Source organism: Lepidochelys kempii, chromosome 8 (assembly GCF_965140265.1).
Source record: "Lepidochelys kempii isolate rLepKem1 chromosome 8, rLepKem1.hap2, whole genome shotgun sequence".
Classification (NCBI taxonomy): domain Eukaryota; kingdom Metazoa; phylum Chordata; order Testudines; family Cheloniidae; genus Lepidochelys; species Lepidochelys kempii.
In genome coordinates this window covers 14245526-14270224 of record NC_133263.1, presented here as the reverse complement: position 1 = coordinate 14270224, position 24699 = coordinate 14245526, and the positions used below count along the sequence as shown (strand labels likewise).

Below are 24699 nucleotides of genomic sequence, written 5' to 3'. Positions count from 1 at the left end.
AGTTTGGCTGGACCTCAGGAAGTCAGTGTTTTGGTACTAGAGCAGTGGTTTTCAACCTGTGGTCCACGGACCTCTGGTGGTCTGCAGGCTTTGTCTAAGGCAGTGGTTTTCAAACTTTTTTTCTGGGGACCCAGTTGAAGAAAATTGTTGATGCCCGTGACCCAACGGAGCTGGGAATGAAGGGTTTGGGGTGTGGAAGGGGCTCAGGGCTGGGGCAGAGGGTTGTAGTGCGGGGGTGAGGGCTGCGGGGTGGGACCAGGAATGAGGGGTTCAGGGTACGAGAGGGCTCTGGGCTGGGGGGGTGCAGGCTCTGGGGTGGGGCTGGGAATGAGGGGTTTTGGGTGCAGGAAGGGCTCCAGGTTTGTTGGGGGCTCAGGGCTGGGGCAGATGGTTGGGATGCAGGAGGGGGTCAGGGTTCTGGGCTGGGGGTGCAGGTTCTGGAGGTGGGGCTGGGGATGAGGGGTTTGGGGAGCACGAGGAGGTTCCAGGTTTGGGAGGGGCTCAGGGCTGGGGCAGGGGGTTGGGGCGCGGACTTACCTCTGGCAGCTCCCGGTCAGCGGTGCAGCCGGGGTGCAGAGGCAGGCTTCCCACCTGTTCTGACACCGCGGACTGTGCTGCGCCCCAGAAGCAGCTAGCAGCAGGTCCGGCTCCTAGGCAGAGGCATGCAAGTAGTTTTGCGCGACCTTCGCCTGCAGGCACCACCCCTCCCCAGCTCCCTTTGGCCAGTGGTTGGGGCAGGGGCAGCATGCAGAGCCCCGTGGCCTCCTGCCTAGAAGCTGGACCCGCTGCTGGCTGCTTCCAGGGCACAGCACAGTGTCTAAAAAATCGGCGCTAGCCTGCCTTAGATGGGTAGCATCGCCGACGGGACTTTTAACGTCCCGGTCGGTGGTGCTGACCAGAGCAAGGCGACCCAGTGCTTTACATGCCGCGACCCACAGTTTGAAAAACACTGGTGTAAGGGGTCTGCGAAAGATTGTCGTTACCATAGAACTGTGGTTTTCAACCTGTGGTCCACGAATCCCTGGGGGTCCACAGACTGCCTGAGATTTCCAAAGGGGTCCACACCTCTGTTTGTAATTTTTTAGGGGTTCACAAATGAAAAGGAGGTTGAAAAGCAGTGTACTAGAGCAATATTATTTTATAGGAAAGTCTGTTAAGTAGTTGAGTGTCTGATCTACCTGTTATTACTGTCTTTGCTCCTTTTTTTTTTTTTTTTTTTTTTTTTTTAAATATCAGAATCTAAGTTTAAGTAAGACCTGATCATCAAGAAATGTGTGCCAGGTTTTACATCTCGCAAAGATGTAAATAATACCAGTGTTTATTTATAAGCATTTTAATGTTTTTATCAATTTAACGTTTTTATCAATTTAAATTTTCACAGTTGTGGAAAATTAAGGGGGGAGATTAGACAATAATTAGTTAATGACAGGAGACACTGGGATTGAGACAGTTTAAAGTTTTATAACCATTAAAACACAAATTGTCAACATCACATGTCAAAATTATACCAATTTCTATATCTTTCAGACAAACTCTTTAAATTCTCATCAGCATTTTTTCTTACTTTGCCTATCTAATTTCTATTATCAATGGAAATATTTTTTCATTAGTATCTGTGCATATAGTGAAATTGATGTTTACTGATAAAAATCGAATCTTTCCAAGCCTATGGGTGTGTTTTTAAGGAATATGCAGGGACACCATTATCAGTGAGTGTCCAGTGCTGTTCCATTTTAGTATAGAGAACAATCTCAGAAATACTCATTAATTTTAGAAAGTGAGTTTGTGATTAGTTTCTTATGGAGGCCCTTTTATCCCCCTATAATTTTCTGTTAAATGACACCTGCCTAACAGGTCGTATTTCCAATTTTTTGACAGTATCTTCATCTGTGAATTGTAGAGGGCTTTCTATTTAAGATTTCTCATAATGTTGTTGCTTATACAAAACATTTATTAAAAGTTCTTTCTGCAATGGAAGTGATTTGGGGCTCGTGCAAATGGCCAGGCTTGAATCCAATTAGTGATTTTGAACGTCCTGTTGGCACTGTCAGAGAATATGCCAAAAAATTTAAAGGAAAAGAGTGGTTTGTATGAACAAAGAAAGCCCAGCATGAACACAGCCTTTTTTCTACTGCGTGTGCTGTATGTTTGGCAAAGTATGGTCGTAACACAGTTTGCTCACACTTGGAGGCAGAACTATGCATTGCATTTTATATTCAGTTTTCTCCTAACAGAACATATAATGTGGAAGTCTCAGTATATGATTTATGTGCAAACTTAAAAGATGTCCCTATCATGCCCAAGTGTCAGAAACATGAGTGTTACGAGGTCATCTTTCAATTCTATTAAATAAATCATGGCATCCAGACTTCAAATACTGTTTATCCTGTTTGTGCAGCACTATAGTTATATATTTGTTTAGATTTAGGGTCTATACTGACTATTTTAATTCCGTGTGCCACAGCAATACAAGTCAGATTTTTGTGATGCTTTTACAAGAGGGTATTAAATGGACACATGAATAAATATGGTACAGTGAGAGCTGTACTAATATAGCTGACTAACTCGAATAACAGGAAAGCAAACCTTATGATTCAAGTTAAAAACTAACAGCTAGTGGGAGTTGCTTAGGAATCTTACTACCCTTTCCCTAAACCTTAAAAAACACTTTCACAACTGGAAGACTGCAAAAATGAGGACAACGGTTGCTCTCTTCTTAGCTATCAGGTTTAGGTCACAGCCAAAGTTTGACCACAGGAACTAGTCTTTTGACTTGTTCTGTTATGGCTAATCCTATTTTCTGACTTTAAAACCATGCCAAGGAAGTGGAAAGAATTGTGAATGAAAAGTACACAGTGGCGTAACCTACTATGGCCCTAATTTAGCAAGGTACATAAACGTGTACCTAATTCATTTAGTCCCACTCCAGTCAATGGGATTAGTCCTGTGCTTAAATTTACACTCATGTTAAAGTGTCTTCCTGAGCTGGGGCACATATATATATGTGGATTCACATGTGGATAAGGGTTTCTGAAGAGACAGATTCAGAAATGCACAAACACACTGCTTCTTAGCAAGGTGGATTGAATTAAATCAAGGTGATTTAAATCACTGATTTTAATCATGATTTAAATCAGTGTATTAAACATTGATTTAAATAATCGATTTAATCTGTTTTCACCTTTATACTTTGCTGTTATTTTCCTAAAGAGAGGTTGATTATCGGTGATTGGTAACCACTAAAATATGTTAATTTGCAACTCACTATAGCCTTTGCCTGAAACTTGGTACTTTTTTTCCTAACCAAGAGAAAACACTATACACATTTCTTTAAGCAATTAGCTATTCAGATTCTTAATTTTTACATTTTTAAATTTGTTAGAAAATGGTGAATGATGCATTTTTTATTTACTGGAGGGTTAATTTTTTTACTTATGATTTGTGTCAGGCTCTAGATGAATGGAATGTGGAATTCAATTAAATTCATAAAACAGCATTTTCAAGTTTTTTATTAACACTACTTTAATGTTCAGGCTTCATAAGAAAAGTAAATTTATAACATGAGTTTTGCATTTAAAACTGATATATTAAACAAAGAAAGTATTATCAGTAGTTAGTGAATTGAACTGATTGTTTCTGGTCAACTGGTCCTTAAAGTTTTTAAAACTAGTAGATGTCATCTTCTCACAATTACAGTTTTAAATTCATGGTCTGGAAGAGGAAAACATGCTTTCCTGATTTTTCAGCTCCCAGTCGGTTTAACTGTGAATGAACTAGTCATTAAACCAGGTCCATCATGTGAACTGGGGACCCAACCCATCCATGTCCCTTTATTTATGCAAATGTTGCAGATGTTATGGGGTGGAGCAGTATTATTTTCCCCTTTTCCCTTTGCTTTCAGCATCAACACATTGAACTGAACTAGCTGAATAAACTGAAATGAAGAAAATATTCTCTCTGCACCTGCAAAAGAGTCTGATTCTGTCAAAAGCTGTTTCTGTCAAAACACTTCAACTATCTTGTTCCAGGTGCATAGCTAGTGACTTCCACCAGTTCAGTGGTTTAACTTTCTTTAAAAGTTTGGCAGCAAACGTGCTGCTTGAGTATTATTATTTTTATTTAATTTAAATTATGTTAACAGATCATAGTTTAGACATTAGCGTAAGTTATTATAACTTAAAATTAATTTATACAGTTCTTTTTTAAGATCTGTCCCAGCTGTCCTGATTGATTGATTGATAGATTGATTTAACAAAACTGGGCATTTGTCCCGTTTGCTCTTGCCAACTGATCATCAGTTGGCAAGAGCAAACGGGACAAATACACAGTTTTGTCAAAAAGGTAGGATGCAACCCCTAGTGGGGTGCAGAGGAACATAGTGGGTGGGGTGGGAATTGGCAACGCCAGCCCCACATGGGAGGGAGAGCAGCCCAGGCTGGGTCAGCCCCACACAGGAGAGAGAGCTCAGGAAAGTGGCTTGGGCCCATGCCGGCCCCGCACATGGAGGACAGGGGGACCAGACAGGCCCCATATGGTATCTCATTTTCCCTTTGGGAAAATACGGTCACCTTACTTCTCTGGAACTGCCCAGGATATAAATACTTGGTCACCTGGAAGGGCATCGCCTTCTCACATGCACCTCATCCAGCCACTTTCTGTTCCTCCCTGCTCTGTCCAGGTTAACTTTTTAATTCCTTCCCCTCTGCCACCAGTTGTAGAGGGAGCTTCCTATAGGGGAAGCTATCTCTTTTCTTCCAGCAAGCTGGACAAAGGATGCACTGCGTACAGTTACAGTGAGGACACTTTCTGTATAGTTGCGAAGTTCATGCTTTTCAATGTTGTAATTTTGCACTGAAATCTAAAGTATGTTATTTGTGGAATTCAGTTATAATGGGAATAAATCAAATAATTTCTCATTGCATTGTATGCCTACATAACAATTCGAAAGAGCTTTAGGAATATTTTAAACTTGTTTTTATGTATTTGCCTCTGAAATCTAACAAGACTGGAGTGCCTTGAATAGATATTATCTGTTATAGTATAGACTGCTGTTTAAAAGGCTGTTATTGTCTGGTCAATCATTTTCTTCAATATCGCTATCATAAATCTTGCAAATTAGAGTGCAAAGTTACTAATGTTCCATTTTTCACCATAACAGTGACCAAGAATTTAAATGAGAGAAGAGGCGCAAAATCCTCAGAAATGTCACCAATACCTATGAGGTCAGTTGGTCAAACCACAAAAGCCCATCTGCATCAACAAAACAGAATGAGCCAAGTTCTCCAAGTTCCAGCTGTTAATTTGTACCCTATTAGAAAAAAAGGACCGGCTAAGGACCATGTCACGTTCAGTGAGTATCTGCAATTTGTATTTCCAGTATTCAAAGTAGAGTAAATTTGTGTGGTTAGTAAGTTTGAGAGGGGGAGAGGGATTGGATTCCAAACCAACCAAATATTTATTATGGAAGCATTGCAATCAGCTCAATAGTTCAAGGTTTCATTTACCCTTTTCATTTACATGTCTCACTCATTTCCATTTAATTATGTAAAAGAAAGCATAATGTTTATCCCACAAGAAAGAGCAAAACATACCTTAAATTATTTGCACAACTAAGTTTCTAATACCTTTTTAGTTCTTAATGTATCTAATTACAAATCCCATTGTATGTAAAGATACTTTCTTGCTTTAGTTTCATAGGCCTCTTCTATAACATATATGTTAGCAAGAAAATAACCATTGCCTCAGAGAGTGCTATTTGAAAAAGTAGAACTAGTTCAGTTTCTGAACCAGGCTAATTAAAGTGAATACAAACCTACCATCATAACCGGGCAGATAGCAGGTGATTTAGCATTGTGCCTAAAAGTATATATTTATTCTTCTGCATGGAAATCTTACAAACCAAGTAGAATTACATTCCTTTTTGCTTTCATGACATAATGAATATAATACATTTTAGTGAGTGTAATCACAGACTTAAATCACAGGAAATTTAATATTTCAATCTGGAGTACCACTGTAATGGCATTATGGTCAAACAGAACAACATATGTTTTAGTGTTATTAGTAACTCTTAGTAAGCATCAAATAATATTTTATTTGTGTTTTCTGTTATCTAAATTTACCAATGTCTGAGGCTCTCAGGGTTATATATTAAAATGCTGCTAAATAATATCCCTTTGACCTATTTCAATCTCTGAAATGTCTGGTGTTTGTTTTTTGTTTAAGTCTTCATGACTTTGAATGATACATAATATTTTAAAACTAAAACAATTTTAAATGACATATTAAATTATTCCATAAAACATTGAATAAAGTTAGTGAATAGCGTAAAACAATTCTGCAGTGGATTGTGCATCAATTTCCACTTCAGAACTCAAAGAAGACATCAGGAAAGTTAGTTCAACTTCACAAAAGTTGTTTTCCCCTTATCCTTACTGTTATTTCAAACATGGACATAGGAAGTTAGAAAACAAATCTATCTTTAAATTGGCCAACAGAAATTGATTCCTCTCAAATTGTTTTGTCCATGATTGCTTGAAGATGCAGGTTCTGTCAGGCACACAGATTTTAGCACTGCAATGTCAGTGAAATACAAAACACTAAACCCTTTATCGCACGTCCTGACTCACTGCCTCTCAGCTTCTTAACCAGCACTATGGCACATCAAATGTTTTTGCCACATCTTACATATCTTTCTGTAAAATCTAAATCCAAAGGAATAAAGTAAAGTGTGTTAAAGGATGTCTTTCAGGGAATGTACCTTTTTATAGTAAGCTTATTTTCCATCTTCTTATTATTCCCTCTCCTAGTTGTAGGAAGTAGAGTAGATGGTGGATAGCTTGAATTGATAGCTGTTAAATTTTATTCATCCACCATATCATTTGAAGTCCTCCAGCTGAACAGACTCAACCTGGTATTGGAGCTTGACTGCCAGAACTATGTGGGTCTGTTTTCACTTACTCTTACCTCCTTTATGAAAGGAGTTTAGGACACCTGTTGAACTACTGGATCTCAGGCTATAACAAACCCTCATTAGTCAGATCCTTCTTTAACCAGTTTTTTAAACCTGACACTTCATCTCTGCATATTTGGATGCTTACCACATGATATGATTACTAACAACAGATGAAATACGTTGGTGAAATAGAAGTACAATACTTGACTTAGTCTGTAATACCCCCTAAGCTTCAGGAAAGATAATCTTTCTGAGGAAGAAGCTGTTTGGGGAATAAATCTCTCCTCCGTGCGCTCATGGAATTTAGTAAGAATGATTTCCAGGCCCAGCCAAATTTCTTCTGAATTCTGCGGGGTGTGAAGGCCAAATATTTGTCCTTCCTCAGGCTTATGTGGTACAAAGGGCAGTACTGGTCTTTTACTGAAAACAACTTTTAATTTATCCATTCTTTTATCGGTTTATATTGATGATAAAGAGCAGCCTCGTTTTCTTATGTCATGAGCAATAAAAATACTACAGCAATTGAAACATCAAGTCACTGCACAAATACTGAATTTTAATTTTCAAATAAATATGGGGCTAAAATTTTAATGGTTGGCATGTAATCACCTCTTTTGTGCACACAGATGACTTTTTAGCACTTACATGTCTATTTTCATACATAATAACCTGACTTATATGTGGAATAGTGGTAATTTTCCAGGCACATAGTCATGCAATTGCAGTGCATTTTTCTGTGCAGACCTCAGGCCGCCTCCTTTAAAAATCTAGCCTCAGAGTGTTCTCTATTAAAAATGGCATATGATTCTGCTTTAATCTACTCAAGTGTCTGTGCAATTTGAGGTATTCCTAAAGCTTAATTCGTGGTGTGACTGCGAAGATGTCTTATTTCTCTCCTGGATGTTTGAAAAGTTCAGTGTTTCACTAACATTGTATCGGGAACTTAACTGAATGTTTAACTGTAGTATACTACACAGGACTTACTAGTGGAGAATGGGAAAAGCCAATTTCTATGTTTTGCTTCAACTACGTTCTCTATATGCTTTTATTTTTTTGGTTTTTAGTATGAATGTAGAGCTAAGAACAGGTGCTGGATTGACAGCCATGGATACAAAGTTCTTTATCTCTTCCCCATGCCATCATAACAGTGTATTGGGAGGAGATTTCAGGCTTCATAGCTTATTCGGTCCTTAATCTTTCTGCTAAGGCTTTCTAACAGGGTGTCAATTGTGATAGTTCCTATTGCCACCTAAAAGCCACTAAACTCATTTGAGATGGACCACTGAGCAATCATCAGATAGCAATATCTTTTGACCACTTCTGACCTGAGTTAAATTTGAAGTGTCAACTTACTACTGCATTACTAATCTCCTTAAGTAATCCAACGCCTCTTTCTGTTCATGCTTTTACACTAGCCGTTGTGCAGCCTCACCCTTCATTGTAATTAAAACAGATATCAAACATATTACCTTGAAAGTAGAACAGTACAAAGTAATTTTCTGTCATCTTCATAGGTACGGGTTCTCCTCAGAAGTCACTCAGTTTGTCTGAGGAAGTAAATAGTAAGAAACAAACAGAAGATAGTATATCTATGGCATCCTCTTTGCATTCCAGTCCTCCTGCTTCTCCTCAGGGCTCTCCACACAAAGGTAGGAGTATATGCTTCTATACTCTACTCAGGCTTCCATCTTAGGAACTCAGTATTTTGTTATACTATAAAGGTTGTTATGGATTTATCATTTATTTAAGTGATTCTGTGAGTATAGCAACTTTATGTCAAGAGTAACATTAGAAATAAGAGTGTTTTTATAGTAAGAGTGTTTTAATATATTTCTGTGCAAATTAATATACAATACACAATTTTCCCATTACAGTATGTACATTTTTGAGACTTAAGTCTGAAATTAGACGTTGTTAAAATTTTGAAAAGCACGTAAGTCCTGTTTTCAAACGTGAGTTAAGCACTTAGGAGCCAAAGTCTCATTGACAATCTATGTGATAAAGGCTCCTGAGTACCTGAATTACGTTCACAAATGGGATTTAGGTGCCTAAGTAATTTAGGATAACATTTTCAAAAATGTCTCTGTCTGAGCACTGCTTTTGGTGAATTTAGTGTATGCATGTCGTGAGCACTACACTGTTAAATTAATCTTATACCTGGGACATTCTATCTCTCTTGAATCTTTTTCCTAATCATACTGTAAGTCTTTGTTTTACTACCTTTAATGTGTTTTTATTATTAAAATTGGTTTTGCAAAAAACATTAAATACTTTTTTCCTCCATCCATCAAAAATCATTCTAACCAAACCCTGAATTTTTGCTGAACTACTGTGCAGACATGCAGTGACAGGAGATGCAGGTGCAATGCCAGATAGAATTCAGGATCTTGGTGAAAACTTTGTTACTTACAAAGGTGTATTGGGAAATAAGTAATGCATCCTGCTGAATCCTGGGTCTCACCATTTACATTTTTGTGTTTGTATGCTGGGTTTTTCTTGCTATCATGATGATCTGTGAGTCCACTTATTTTTAAACCCTTTGCCTTGAAGGACCTACATCACAATATTCACTAGTCACCTTTGGATGGGATTCCTTTGGAAGCCAGTTAACATCATGCTTACTAGTCTGCCAGAGTGGTCACTGCTGAATAGTGTAAGGCATTTGTCCCACCTTCCTTCATCCTGAACTATTGTCTCTGAATTACTGACAACCCTGAGAATGAGGGATTGGACTGGGAACCGTGCATGGCAATTTATTGTTCATCTTACACTTCTCAGCAGGTGATCGTGCTTGGGAAGATCTCATGAGAATTTGCTTCTGGCACCACATGACACTATTTCTTTTAGGAGGGGGTCATTGGTTTTTGTTTTATCATCATAATACACATTTAAAATAAGTGTCTGTATGGCCTTACTATTGAATCCTGCTGTCAGTTCTTATTCTGATGAGGTTTTCAAGCATTACTTTTAATTGTATGTTTCTATAAACGTGTGATTTCCATTAACTTTCATGTGGTTTCATGAGAATCATGTTTCGTTTCTTCTGGATGATTTCATTAGTTTGACTTCCTTTTATCATGTAGGATTTTTTGTTTGTTTTGAGGGGGGGGAGGGTTAGCACCAGCTTGTTTTGATCAAGGTAGTCTATATCCCATCTTGTATGTTGTACTAACATTCATTACTGAATTAAAATTAAAAATATACTTCACAAATAACTGAAATATCCCATCTCAGTCCTAAACTTCAGTTAGCTCTTCCATTGCAGGTTCTATTCTCTTTTATTCTCTGAGCTGTACCCAAAGGAGTCCTTATGCAGGATTTAAGAAAAAAGCCTTTATTAGGTTAAAATCAAAATGTTAACTTTGCTGTCAGAAATTTTGTTATTTACAAAGATTTGTACGTTGTTTCTTTGTAGTTGGTAACATCCAGAGGTCTGATAACTGCGGTCAAATGAATCTCTCTGGTTCCTCCTCATCACTTGCCAGTGAAACCAGCAACAAGAACAGTGGGCAGCGCAGCTATGGAATAGGTGGGATTTATTTACAAAAGAAAATTCAGGAGATCACTGGCAGAACAACACATGGTTCTGGCAGTAGTGAAAAGAAAGAAAGTGAGGATGATAGAGACAAGGCAGAAGTTGAGAATAAGCACAGAAAAAGAATGAGATCCCCATTTGGAAGACATAGGGAAAGAAGTTTCTCCAGGGAGAGAGCAGCTTTGACAAGTAAAAAGGAGGCCGATCACATTCAAGCTACAGAAGGAAATGAAAAACTAAAGGACATAGACAGTGATGCCCTAAGTACAAGTAGCCATGGCAACAGTAATACGCTTGTCTGGTTCTGTCCACAATTGAGGCCCAAGAGGAGGAAGACTATATGATGTACTTTCTCCATTTTATATCAGGCATTTAAATGGTATCAATATTGTACATATGCATTTATTCATGTTAAAGTATGTGTGTATATATATTTTAGTTTCTAACAAATACCCCTCCACCTAATCTTTTTACGGGCAGTTCTTCACCTGAGACTGGCCTTAGAAATCATTTAAAATATTTGAATTAGTGTACTTTAGTGCTAAGGTTAGAAATTCTATGTAAACATACAATCCTTATTTATTTGCATTACCCAGTAAATTTTAGTTTCTCGAAATCTGCAGAAATATTAAAATCTGTAACATTATTTAGACTTTAAAAATACTCAATATTTCTGCAAACTCCTGCAAATATTGCTTGATAAAAGCAGCCACTGTGTCATGCTGCCTTATGTTTCTGTCAGATATACTTTAGTGTTCCTTATTGGTGACAGTGTAGTAATCTTGATTGCCCAAGAATGTACATTATGATATAAATTAATCCCTTCCTATTCCCAGCTTTGACTTCTATTTTTTTTTTTAAAAGCATGGTATCTCCTACTGGTCTGTGTTTTACCAAGCTAAACTCCCAAGCCAGGCTCAGGTTATTATATTTACAGTTAGTATATATGTGTACACACATTATTATTTATTTTTCAGATAGCGCAGGTCTGTTTCACAACAACTACAATAACTCGTTTGTAAAACTATTTGACATTCTTAGATGAAGAGTGGGTAGTGTTTGTTATAATGGTCTAATGGTTTAATTTCAAGAGTCAGCATCTGGGATAAAAGGTCTCTTAAAAGTTATACATGTGTGTCGGTTGGCTTTTCATTAAGAGGAAAAAGTAATAAAGATGCTTAAATATTTAAATTCATGAAAGACATAAACAGAAGAAATTTAGAAATATATTGTGTTGCATATCAATATACTGAAAAGTAAAGAAATTGAGTTTAATCTAAAATGCCAATCTTAAATACATTTATTTACTCTAAAGTTACAGTTATGCTCATGTTTATCAAACTAGAGTATCTGTTTCAAAGTTTAATTTGTGTGCCCAAGCTTCAAAAACTGTAAAAATAATCGGTAAATATATTTGAGTTATACAGCATGGCCATTGCCTCCAAATGTCAGGTTATTTGATCAATGTTATCTTGGTATACATGGCATCAGTCGTCATGCTGAGTCATACATGTCACTAAAATTGCTTTCGTATAGATGCATCTGTTCAGATTTTTCTCTAATTCTGAAGTAAATGTTTCACTGTCCAGTACAAAAGCACACCATGTAGATTTTTACTTAAAGTTGAAGTGAGAAACTGTTGATTCATGCTAGTACAACTGGGAAAGAATCTTGAAGAACAGTGCATCAGCTGCAAGCTTTGCATGGTCTCCTGTGAAGAAATTAGATAGTGATTTGATTAATTTACCAGGAGGCTAAGTGAAGTCTCTGTTCTCAAATGTCCCACTGTCCTCATCAAATGAAGGGTCAAGTCTTATGTGCATGTATGTGTTTGTACTCACAATATAACATACCAACTCTAATATTTAGTAAACATTATCTGTCTCAGTGCAGGCAGGGGAAACTGCTCAAGTCTAGATTGAAATAGAGTGGACTTTGTCTAGTCACCCTGTTGGAACCCTCAAGCAGGATGAAAATCTAAATATTAAAAGAAGGTAGAAGCCTTAGTCTAAGGCATGCTTCCCCCAATCAAAGCATGACCCACAAATGGTAGGGGAGACAGTTATCTTAAACAAAATGTTTAAAGAAAGCAGATTTGTAAGACACCTGCTCATTAGTTAATTTTGCTTCTGCTTCTGTTTTACCTCTATTTTAATTCCAAAAAAAGGTGATCATAGTTGGACAGAAAAACAAGAGCTGACCCGACTCACGACAAGAGGCCACTACTTTCTGCAAATCAACTCATAGACCAAATCAACCCAATTATTAATGTAAACAAAAAACTTCAGCGATCCAGCCAAATTTCCACTGACAGCTTATAATTTTTTATGAAAAAGAGCTTAGAGGGATCATAAAACCAATTGCCATAATTTTCTTCTAACAGAGTTTAAGTTCAGAACGAGAGAACAATTTAACTGTGACAGACAGTGCAAATGATATGCTATTGAAAATGCATTCTGTTCTGTACTCAGAGGGAAAGCACAGAAAAGCTGCAGGAGGCCAACCAGTAAAACTGCTATCACTAGTACAAGATATCATCTGCTAGCAAAACCCTAATAATATTGCAACATATGTTACTTCATTTTAAATAGATTTCAGAGTATGTTGGTTACTACGTAAGGTAACTGAGCTGATGTATTAGAAATAGTTCCACTCAGAACCAAAGTTTGTTTTTGACATCCTGTCCTTTCAGTACCTTTTTTTATTTTTGCTCATACATGTCTCAAAGAACAATATGTCAGTCATTAAATGCCAGGCAAGTATCCATATCTCTTATATAACTAAAGTCGAGGCATGTAGGGTCCTTGTTTGGTAGGTAATGGACTTTTCTGTCACTTGTTTTCAAAAACAATGCACCAGCTCAAGGGAGTGTATTCAGTTTGTTTGAATTTTACAGTGCACCTAACAGCAAAATTGGTTGGAGTGGAAAAAGAAACTTCTGTGTATTTCACAGTAGTGTTCAAACTCTTTGTTTGAAATCTACCTACAGTAAAGGAAGCAAACAGGGGCCTAATGAAAGCTGGTGTGATTGACTTCAGGTCTGAATCTGATTCAGTGAGTCTAGAGCTATAGTACAATCCCAAAACCCACTGATAGACAAATTTACTAGAAATGACAATTTCGTAACACAACAAATGACAACTTTTGGTAGTCCATCTCTTAATTTTGGTAGCCCACATAAACTTCAATGCAAAAATTATGCATGTTACCAAAGCTAGGGAGGAATGATTTGGACCACTCTATTGTCTGTCGTCTTCTTCCTTCTCCTAATTTGTCTCAATCCATTCCTCCCCTCCCCCCAACCTCTTTTGAATCTTTTCCTGTATTTTCCCTTTCTACTCCAGTTCAGGTTGGCAGATAACGATACAGAATTACTAGCAGTCCTTCACTATGCTAGTTCAGCTGTAGTGCTTGCTGTGATTGAAACACTCACCATCCTAGTCATTTTACTCTCAGCACATATTTGTTAAGCACTTCCATGGAGAAGCATTAGGCTACACTCCAGCTTCCAGCATTGATCGTCAAAAACTTTATGGGGCTCCCATTACACACCGATGAGGTTCAGCTTGCACTTCAGGACCACTGACTTAAGCCAAAAATTAGCCTTAGAGTAAAAAATTAAGTACTTATATGTCCATTTACCCCTGTTTTCATCAGAGTTGGGAAGCTAAAAAATTAGAGCCCATTTACCTAAAATTGATATATTCCCTGAGCTGTTTTTGAAAGGGATGTTAAATTCTCAATGTGTTAAATTTAAAAACAAAAAAGGAGCTCTAATTTGAAGTCTAGCTGTTACAGGTGATTTGTGCAACTCTTACCATATCTTGGACTATGCTATTTAGGGATAAATATTGTTATGTGTCCCATAAATCAGCCTCAGCATATGTAAACTCTTTTATGAGACTATTTGATTCAATAGGGACCCACAAACACAGGTCTTCAGAAACAAAGTACATCGTGTTTGTGCTCCAACATCAGGATAATTTTTTAATCCACATTTCACACATGGCATAACAGTACTCTGGCATTGAACTGGTAGAGCTGACTTTTAGTTACTGTATAAAATCACATGAAAAAACATTTGTAACTCTAGCAACCCTGGTATTAAAATACAAGGCAGCATCTTAGCTGCTTGATGCAGGTTTTTATATTTATATTTTTCACGTAGCATCCAGAGTCGGGATTGCCAGCGATAAGAGGTGAAAGATTAGGTTTAAACTTGTTTGAAGTCCAATCACATCCTGACAAGAAAGGAGTGTTCTGTTGCCTCTTGGAAAAAGCAATTTGGTGCATATGGGATTTTTCTAACTTGACAGCCTTCCATGTTGCCACTTGGTTTCTGCAGCAGTGCAGAGTGGGTAGTGAATTAGATTCCTCCACTGAATGCAGCTGTGGCTATTCCTCCTAAATTGTCAAGGCCTGGGGTAGAATTAAAATCTACAATGAACATAAGAAAATTAGCAGGAAAAGAAATATAACAATTTCTGATTACATTTACTTTAGTTAATATTATTACATTTGTTTGTACTAGAGTAGCATCTAGGAACCCAAATCAAGGATTAGGGCACCATTGTTCTAGGCGCTGCACAGACAAATAACTAAGAGGACAGTCCCTGCCCCCAGAGAGCTGGCAGTTTAGGTGTCGAACAGAATATAAGAAGTTGACAGAACAGACATACAGGGTGTGTGTGTGAAAACCTTTAAAAAATCTCCCCTAGAGCTATTAATCTCTTATTTTCCCTCCCAAGCTGTAGAAGAAAAGACTTGGTTGGTTTATAGGGGTTGTATTGTTTATGTATGTGTGAGAGAGAGAAAAAAGAACACATTGAGAGTGACCCCAAGCAGAAGAAAAAAAAGTTGTGCATTTTGTTCTGAAAGTGGTGAGCTTACCGTGGGAGTGCGTTACACAGTGCAGGTCCAGCTGCTGTAAAATTTCTACCTCCCATACTTGTGAGCTGCCCACTTGAGTTTCATGATTCATAATGAGGTAAATAAGAAAAGTGAGATGGAGCATATGTCTTATCCTTCAGTGTTTGTAAATTTTGGCAATGATCAGAATACCCTCATTACACCACATGTCTACACTTGCAAGTGAAGGCGTGATTTCTGACACGGGTAGGCATACCTGTGCTAGCTTATGTTTAACGTGTACTCTGGTTGCTAGCCCGTTTTGAAGCCCGCCACCACGTTTGGTGTTTTGCAAACAATGTTCTGACGTCTAAACTATTATTATTGCCTATACTAGCTAGATTAAAGCTGTGCTACAGACATGCCTTTGCTTGCAGTGGAGACACCCCCCATTTTCTTTTGAATTTCATGCACAATAGGTGGTACAGGAAGATTGGGGGAAATACATTGTCTCACTAGCCAAGGTTGTTTATAATTGTGGCTGAGTGGTTGTTGCACTGAAGTAACCTGACACACCAGCCTGGGGCAATTTGTTGCCATTGCTGATTATATGTAATGTTAAGTTAACCTCTTGGTTTAAGTGGGTCTTGGCTGTAAGTACCAGCTGATTTTGGTATTAGCACGTTGTACTGATAAATCCTGATTCCTCTTATGAAAGGTAGTGGCATAAAACCTACAGAGAAATAGGCATGAGGGAGAGGGATCTTTCTGAATAGCTTTACTGAAATATTTTTAGTGCTTTAATGTGGTGGTGAATAAATAGATTTCCCCTTCTCTTTTTGATGTGTTTTCCTATTTGCTGCATGTCTTATCTCATTTAGGCTATGCCCTCATACCGTCCACTAAATCTGATAACTTCTCAGACTCCAGCCACAGTGAGATCTCATCGCGGTCCAGCATCGTGAGTAACTGCTCTGCCGACTCAATGTCTGCAGCCCTACAGGATGAGAGATGTTTGCCTCAGTCTCTTATTGGGATGGATTCAGCAGGAGCAGCAGAAAGAAAAGAAGTTCCTCAACCATTGGCTGAGTATAGCCAGCCTAGCATTGGGTGAGAAGTGTTTGTGCTGTGGTACTTGGCTGACTGACGTAAGGAAAAGGAGCAAAATGCTTTAGTCAAGGCACAGTTAAGGGTTATGCTGTAATTATTATTATTAACTTGTTGACAGCAATCAGTGTGCTTGCTGTTTTAAAATGTAGGGGAAGACAGTTTTTTGCGCACAAGGAGTTTGCAGTATAATTTAGATAGACGAGCTTCTCTGCATCAGCAGGTTTTGGATGGATGTCTCTTGCAGGAAAATGCAAATACACTGAGAGCTTGAAGGATATTTAACAAATTCCTTGCTGTACAGTGCTGAGGAAGGCAGCTGAATGAGAACAGCATGCTAGCAGTTGTCGCTGGTTATCAGTAATATCAGTCACTTCAATACTTTAATCTTTAATATGTAACCCAAACATTTTGTAAGTTGTTTTTATGATTGTTGAGGCTGATTAGAAACTAGTTTCCCATCTTTTGCCTCCTAAGGTTCCCATACCAGACAGTTTGTTGCCTTCTTAGTAAGATGGCTGCCACCAGTAGCTCATTCAAAGATGCCACATATATCTAAAAACGTTGGGCTTGATCCTGTGATGTGCTGGGCCATGACAACTTCTATGGAAATCAAGGGGCTCAGTATCCCTTGGGATCAAATGCTGTCTTTTCAACCACAGTGTATTTTATTCAGGGAGAGAGATTCTCTTTACATTTGAAATATCAAATACCTGGGCTGAGCTAGTAGTCAGTTTTTAAGGAGAAATATTAATGCTTGATAATGCAACACTGGCAAAAATCTGCCCATGGAGAGAAGGGAATGATTTTTTTTTTTTATGAAAAAATAACACACACTTTTCATTGTTGAATACTATGAGGAGTTGTGTCTACTTGTGTAGCTGTGAAACCCAACAATAATGTGAGAAAGAATGAGTATTTTGTAGTGCTTTCTCCTTATCAATGAGACTATTGGAGAGAGAGTGCATTGCTAAGATAATATAACTTCTGAATATTTACCAATCCCAGTTTTTCCAATGTGATAAAATTGGAAAATAGTAGATCTATTTAAAGGTGCACTTTATAAACTAAAATAATTCTTTTCTAAAAAGCACAGGACCTTCCAATTTCATCAGAGATACGACATTTATTCACCGCAGACATAGAATAGTTAATTAAATACCCCAGTGTGCCAGGGTATTGAAGCACATAAAATCACAGTTTTTGAGAACGCATACTGTTGCATTAAGGATCGTATTGCAGCCTGAACTTGGTATTTACATGTGTTTATAGTTTAAAATCAAATCCTCCCAACTCTGTATTATTGCCATGTTTTAGTTTCCATAATTTTTTGTGAAAAAAATATTTTTTGATAGAAAAGTTCAAAAGATAGAAAGGCAAGGGAATAAAAAATGCTTCTAACACGATTACTAGATTCCATAATGTGTCAATATAATGTACATGTTGATGAATTTTATATATTATCCTTGATATTCACTTATAGCGCAATCCAGAGCTGATCAGAGAAGTTTTGAATGGGCGGTCAGCTTTATAGCATATTCCCTCTGTCTCTGTTTGTGTGTCAGCCCCACAGCATGCTGGCCACTTTTAAACCAGTCGTTGTCCTTAGATTTTTTTTTAGAATCTCAGCCTTTAGCAAAGTTAACAGGTTTTTTTTTCCTCAGTGCCTCGAAGTAGCATCTCCCAGTAATGGTCTAATTGATTTCTTAGCTGCTCTGAAGGTGTGCACTTGAAACTGTCTTAGGCTATGTCTACCCTACAGCTTATATCAGCAAGACTTACGTCGCTCTGGGATCTGAATATTCCACACTCCCTGAGCGACATAAGTGTATTATTTTTTTTATTACAAATACTTGCACTGTAAAAATGATGAACAAAAGGAATAGTATTTTTCAATTCACCTCATACAAGTACGGTAGTGCAATCTCTTTGTCATGAAAGTGCAACTTACAAACGTAGATTTTTTTTGGTACATAACTGCACTCAAAAACAAAACCATGTACAACTTTAGAGCCTAAAAGTCCACTCAGTCCTACTTCTTATTCAGCCAATTGCTAAGACAAACAAGTTTGTTTACATTTACAGGAGATAATGCTGCCTGCTTCTTATTTACAATCTCACCAGAAAGTGAGAACAGGCATTTATATGGCACTTTTGTAGCCAGAATTGCAAGGTATTTACGTGCCAGGTATGCTAAACATTCGTATGCCCCCTCATACTTCGGCCGCCATTCCAGAGGACATGCTTCCACACTGATGACGCTCGTTAAAAAAATAATCCATAAATTAAATTTGTGACCGAACTCCTTAGGGGAGAATCGTATATCCCCTGCTCTGTTTTACCTGCAGTCTGCCATATGTTTCATGTTATAGCAGTCTCGGATAATGACGCAGCACATGTTCATTTTAAGAACACTTTCACTGCGGATTTCAGAAAACACAAAGAAGGTACCAATGTGAGATTTGTAAAGATAGCTACAGCACTCAACCCAAGATTGAAGAATCCGAAGTGCCTTCCAAAATCTGAGAGGGACGAGGTGTGGAGCATGCTTTCAGAAGTCTTAAAAGAGGAACACTTAGATGCAGAAACTACAGAACCCGAACCACCAAAAAAGAAAATCAGCCTTCTGCTGGTGGCATCTGACTCAGATAATGAAAATGAACGAGTCAATCCACACTGCTTTGGATTGTTATTGAGCAGAACCCGTCATCAGCATGGACACATGTCCTTTGGAATTGTGGTTGAAGCACGAAGGGACATATGAATCTTTAGCACATCTGACATGTAAATATCTTGCAACACCAGCTACAACAGTGCTATGCAAATGTCTGTTGTCACTTTCAGGTGACATTGTAAACAGGAAGCGGGCAGCGTTATCTCCTGCAAATGTAAACAAACTTGTTTGTCTGCACGACTGGCTGAACAAGAAGTAGGACTGAGCGGACTTGTAGGCTCTAAAATTTTACATTGTTTTATTTTTGAATGCAGTTTTTTTAATACATAATTCTACATTTGTAAGTTCAACCTTCATGATAAAGAGATTGCACTACAGTACTTGTATTAGGTGAATTGAAAAATACTGTTTCTTTTGTTTTTTACTGTGCAAATACTTGTAATAAAAAATAAATATAAAGTGAGCACTGTGCACTTTGTATTCTGTGTTGTAATTCAAATCAGTATATTTGAAAATGTAGAAAACATCCAAAAATATTTAAAAAATTTATTTTGTCTCCAAATTTAGTTGGTCACTAACTAGACCTGCTATAATCAGAGGGATGGCTGTCACATCTTCCATGAGCAATGAGGAGATCTCCCACGAGCATATCACAATAGAAGCTGCGGACAGTGGCCGTGGAAGCTGGACTTCATGTTCAAGTAGTTCTCATGATAACTTTCAGAATATCCCAAACCAGAAAAGTTGGGATCTCTTGAATTCTTACCGTCACACTCATCTAGATGGACCCATTGCTGAAGTAGAACCCTCAAACTGTTGCCCTGAAGAGACTTATTTGTATTCTGAAGCCTTTTCCAAAAATAACTGGCAGTCAAAAGCCAGCACAGAACACGATCAGTCTCGGCAAAGCTGGGCCTCCTCAAGCTCTCTGTCAGACACGTATGAAACAAACTACGGGACAATTAAACGGAGAGGGCTGGAGCACTCTACAGCCGAGCAGACTGAGGTTTTGGACTGTAAGCCAGCCACTGATGCAAATTATAAAACTGTTACTTCAAGTACAGAAAAAGGCCTGATAGGTAAGCCAAGCCAAAAACCTGTGGAAGCTTCCACATCTGTTTTGCATTTTAATATTAAGTTGTTAAGAAATTACATCAGCAGATCTGGGGGCTGGGTTGCATATTAAATCCAGTTTTACATGTGGTTTAAATCAAAGTAGTACCCAGACAATGTGTTTTCAAACCAACTTTTTTTTTTTAAACTAGGAAAATTAAAAGAATAAAGCAACATGCTTCCTTACAGCCTTATGGAAATGCAGGAGGCCTATGTTCAGGGAAGCATCAGGCATTTCTACATATGCTCTCAGTGTTCCTTTATTTCTTGAGACTCCCTTGGGATCACCTTTTTTTAATCCTCCTCTTTTGCTTCTATCCCACACAACCCTTATTGCTTCACATTTTCCTCTGGCAAGGAGGTCTGGACATGCCTCCTGTGGGAATCCACTGACACTGCTCCTTCCAGCAACTAGTAAGGGAGGAGGTTGACTAGTGATGCAAAGAGACTGAGCACACTGTGTCCATAACATTCCTGTCCCAGGGAGCCCAGAAGCTATGCAGATTCCCTTCATAGCATCACGTTCCACTGCCTGCTGTTAGATTGCTTAGCCAGCTGACGTTTGCATACTGCAGGAGAAAAACACACTTTCTCCTCACATAAAATATGCCTTCCAAAGGCATATTTTATTAATGTGCACATGCTCTTTCAGTGACTCAGTGAGTAGGGATGCCAAACAACCAAGACTAAAGGAGTTGGATTGCAAAAAAGATTAAACATGGAGTAAAACTTTCTAAAAAATTGCTGAAGTTAGGGGTTGAAACTGAAACCCAATTTAATTCCTGAGCAATTTGCTGGAGGGACTTACTTTATCATCATAGGGTAATTGCCTGAGCAGACTTATCCTGATGTCACATATAGGGTGGAGGCCTTCTCTTTTTCTGGCTCCGTGGAAAAGGTGAGCTTGTCTAAGAAAGTTTTCATAACCCCCCTACAATTTACTTTGTATGCATTTCCTTCCAGCACATGCATACACACCCTGCCCTAGCCTAATAATATATCCTAACCACTAGTGCACTCTTCATCAGCTCTGACATTCTGGCATGTGAGCCACTCAATGCATTCTTGTTTATCTCTTACTCCTTTCTCTCTTGTTTCCAATTCTGTTCATGTACCGCATTGCACACTTTTCTTTGCATGCAGCCATGTTGCTGAACTATGTGTATTCATTGTTAAGAAGCATTCAGCAACATAGTTCAACAGAACGTGCATTGCATCCTATTCAGTGAAGGGAAAAAATAGGTGGATATGGATCTTGGGTCACAAGTAGATGTTTAATTTTGCAAACTCCTCATCCACACTTCATCACATACATCACATCAAAGATATTCTAGTTTTAGTTCACCATTTGTTTAGTCTGTTCTGGGTTGGGAAGATGGTTTCAGAGATGAGACTTCTGAAAGAAGAGAAGATCTCAGTGGGAACAGGGCAGACTAAGGGAGTCTCTTAAGGCAAAGGATCAATTCAGTAGAACTCGCACTTCATTTCTCCTGAAAAAGCTATTAAACCAGCAGTGTCTGTAAACACTTTTCCCACAAGGAACTCCTGCACTTTTAAAATGCTCATTAATAGCATTGTTTTATATGCAGAATGGGAGTGGGGGTATTGAAGTTTTTCTTACGTGGTATCTTAGTGTCCTGGTTTCTAAGTGATTTATATTGTGAGAAGTTATGAGAATTATGGAGCTGTAACGGTGTGGATGCCAATATTGGTGCTATGTCCAACTCTACCAGTGGATGGCACTCTCTTGCAGTCAATATTAGTAGATAGAGGCACCTTTGGGAATATAATAAATAAGAAAATTAAAGTAACAATAATATTTTGCATTCAAATGTTTCTTCTTCAGAGTGCTTTACAAATATCTAAGTAAAACGTGCCAGATTATACGATAGTTCGTACTTTTTCCCCTTAAATGAGGGGGATGGTCACACCTTGCAGAGAGCCCAACTCATTAATTGGTTGGTGGCGTTTCTCTTGAGGGGCTTGAAGACAATTTGCTGCAGGAGTTGTTTGCTGCATCTAAGACATCCTCTTGAAATTCATGAATTGGTCCCTGATTCCCACACAGGGCTGTGGGAATAGCACTATCACTGATCTTTTTCAAGTAAAAATTTTAAGGCATGTTGGATACTGATTTTGTGAAAGATAAGAGTCATTTTATTTATAACCCTTGAGTGAGTCGACATACTTCAGAAAAAGTAAGGGTCATCCAATGAAATTAATAGGCAGCAGGTTTAAAACAAACAAAAAGAAGTACTTCTTCACACAACACACAGTCAGCCTGTGGAACTTGTTTCCATGGGATGTTTGTGAAGCCAAAAATATTATGTACAATCTGTCTCTTAGTGAGAGCTTCATACAGAGCTTTTGATTTATTCCTGCATCATAGATAAGCATAGAACATGTACTAGTGTCATACTGCATATCAGCAAGTGTAGTAGAATCTTGTTATAATAAAGTCAGTTGTTTAAAGAACTTCTCTTCTGGTTCATAAACAGGGCTGGAAGTCAAGAAGTCTGCTCTCTATGCCTGACTCCACCACAAACTAATTGTGACACTGGGCAAGTCAGTTAACCTCTCTTGTATTTCAGTTTTCCAACCTAAAGACTGGAGGTGAAGAATATTTACCTCCCAGGATTACTGTAAAGATAATTGCATTAATATTTGTAAAGCGCTGTGAAATCCTGTGGTGGAAGTTGCTATAGAAGTGCAGAGTATTATAACTACTGTAATTGTAATTGGAGTATTTCAGTGCATTTAAATAACATAAGACCATAGGCCAATTGAACTTCAATTGGCTTTTCAGCATATGAGTTCAGTCATTTTGCTATTACACTGACTTTTCAAAATAAGTATAAAGTATAAGTTAAAAGCATAAAAATCTGCTGCTGTTATAACCAATGTTTCTGCATTTGCCTTTTGTTATCAGTTTCTGTTTTGTCATTGTAACACTTCACAGTTTTTTTTTTTTAATGTTTTGTTTCCTTGGTTTTCTTCATTAACATTTCCATTGCTTATTTCTTGTACCAGTGTACTGTGTCACCTCACCTAAGAAGGACGATAGGTATAGGGAGCCTCCGCCCACCCCTCCAGGATATATGGGGATTTCTTTAGCGGACATAAAGGAAGGATCACCCCATCACCCACACTTAAAGCCTCCAGACTATAGCGTGGCAGTGCAGAGGTCAAAGATGCTACATAGTGACCTCTCTAGACTTTCATCAGCTTCTCTCAGTAGTGAACCAGTGGCCTGTATTTCATCGAAGATGCCTCAATGGCATAAACGGCAACCGTCCCATCCTAAACTAGCAGATATGACTGACGCAGATAGTGAAGAGGATGGTATGTTAACTAACTTGATAGATGTTAAATGAACTGATATGTAAGTCAAGTCTCATTACTGTGCGAAGTGTTACCTCAAAATGATGTTCTTGAGTTGTTCTCAGTAACTCTTTGAGATTGAAACTGTTTTTAAAGAAAATGTATTTGTTCAAATTAAGTGTGCCTTCGTATTTTAAAAAGCACATGGCGTAATCATGTCACTAAATGGGTTCTTTATCAAAATGTGTGAGATCTGCAAAAGTGTAATTAAGATACTCTAGATCAGTGGTTCTCAAACTGTGAGTCGTGACTCCAAAGTGGGTCATGACCCTGTTCTAATGGAGTTGCCAGGGCTGGCATTAGACTTCTGGGGCCTGGGGCTGAAGCCAGTGCCCGAACCCACAGCCTGGGGCTGAAGCCAAAACCCAAGGACAATGGGGCTCAGGTTACAGGCCCTCCACCTGGGGCTGAAGCCCTTGGGCTTCAGCTTTGGCATCCCTGCTCAGGTGGGTTCAGGCTTTGGTCCCCCTCCTGGGGTCATGTAGTCATTTTTGTTGTCAGAAGGAGGTCATGGAGCAATGAAGTTTGAGAACCCCTGGGCTAGATCCTCTACAGTGCTATCTTCTCCTTCAATTCTACATCCTTTGTCTGACCAATTCTGATGCCTTAAAAGGACACTGTCAGGTTAAAAATTATGTTTAAAAAATACCATATTGGATTATTAATTCTTGAAGAATATTTGAAATCCTAATTACGATTCACTTCTTTGCATTTCTCTCAATCTGGACAGTGGAAACAAGTTGGTTCCACTTTTGGTTTTTCTTCCATTTCTGGTTGGTTTACATTGCAGTTGTCATGTGCAAATGTTGCAGAAGAATGTTTTAAAGCTTTTTGGGAACAAATACATTAATGGAAAATTTTCTGTTGCTCTTAGGTTTTGTAAAAGTTTGTTTTTACAAAGTTTGAAATTGGGGCCAAACTTGAGCTGCCACTGCCTTCTTAAACTAAATTCTTCTACACCCTTGTTTGAAGTGACTGTCAATACTGCCATAAGCAATCCATGCTGCTTGCAACAATATATATATATATGCTTCAGAAAGCTGTTCTTGTGTTTGTAAAAGATGACTCCACACTAACGTATCGGTG

General features: G+C 38.3%; 1 protein-coding gene across 16 annotated transcripts in view; it reads left to right on the top strand.

The window, feature by feature from the left end:
- Window positions 1-24699, top strand: part of RAPGEF6 (Rap guanine nucleotide exchange factor 6) — a 227820-nt gene that overhangs the window by 197879 nt on the left and 5242 nt on the right. For 9 of the 16 annotated variants that reach the window (XM_073355602.1, XM_073355601.1, XM_073355600.1 and 6 more), the window contains 6 exons: window positions 5159-5350; window positions 8470-8604; window positions 10371-10484; window positions 16220-16448; window positions 19687-20198; window positions 23263-23574. In XM_073355602.1, the coding sequence (XP_073211703.1) occupies window positions 5159-5350; window positions 8470-8604; window positions 10371-10484; window positions 16220-16448; window positions 19687-20198; window positions 23263-23574 (1494 nt within the window). The remainder of the gene's footprint in view (window positions 1-5158; window positions 5351-8469; window positions 8605-10370; window positions 10485-16219; window positions 16449-19686; window positions 20199-23262; window positions 23575-24699) is intronic. The other 7 variants (XM_073355610.1, XM_073355608.1, XM_073355609.1 and 4 more) reach the window with 3 other exon arrangements.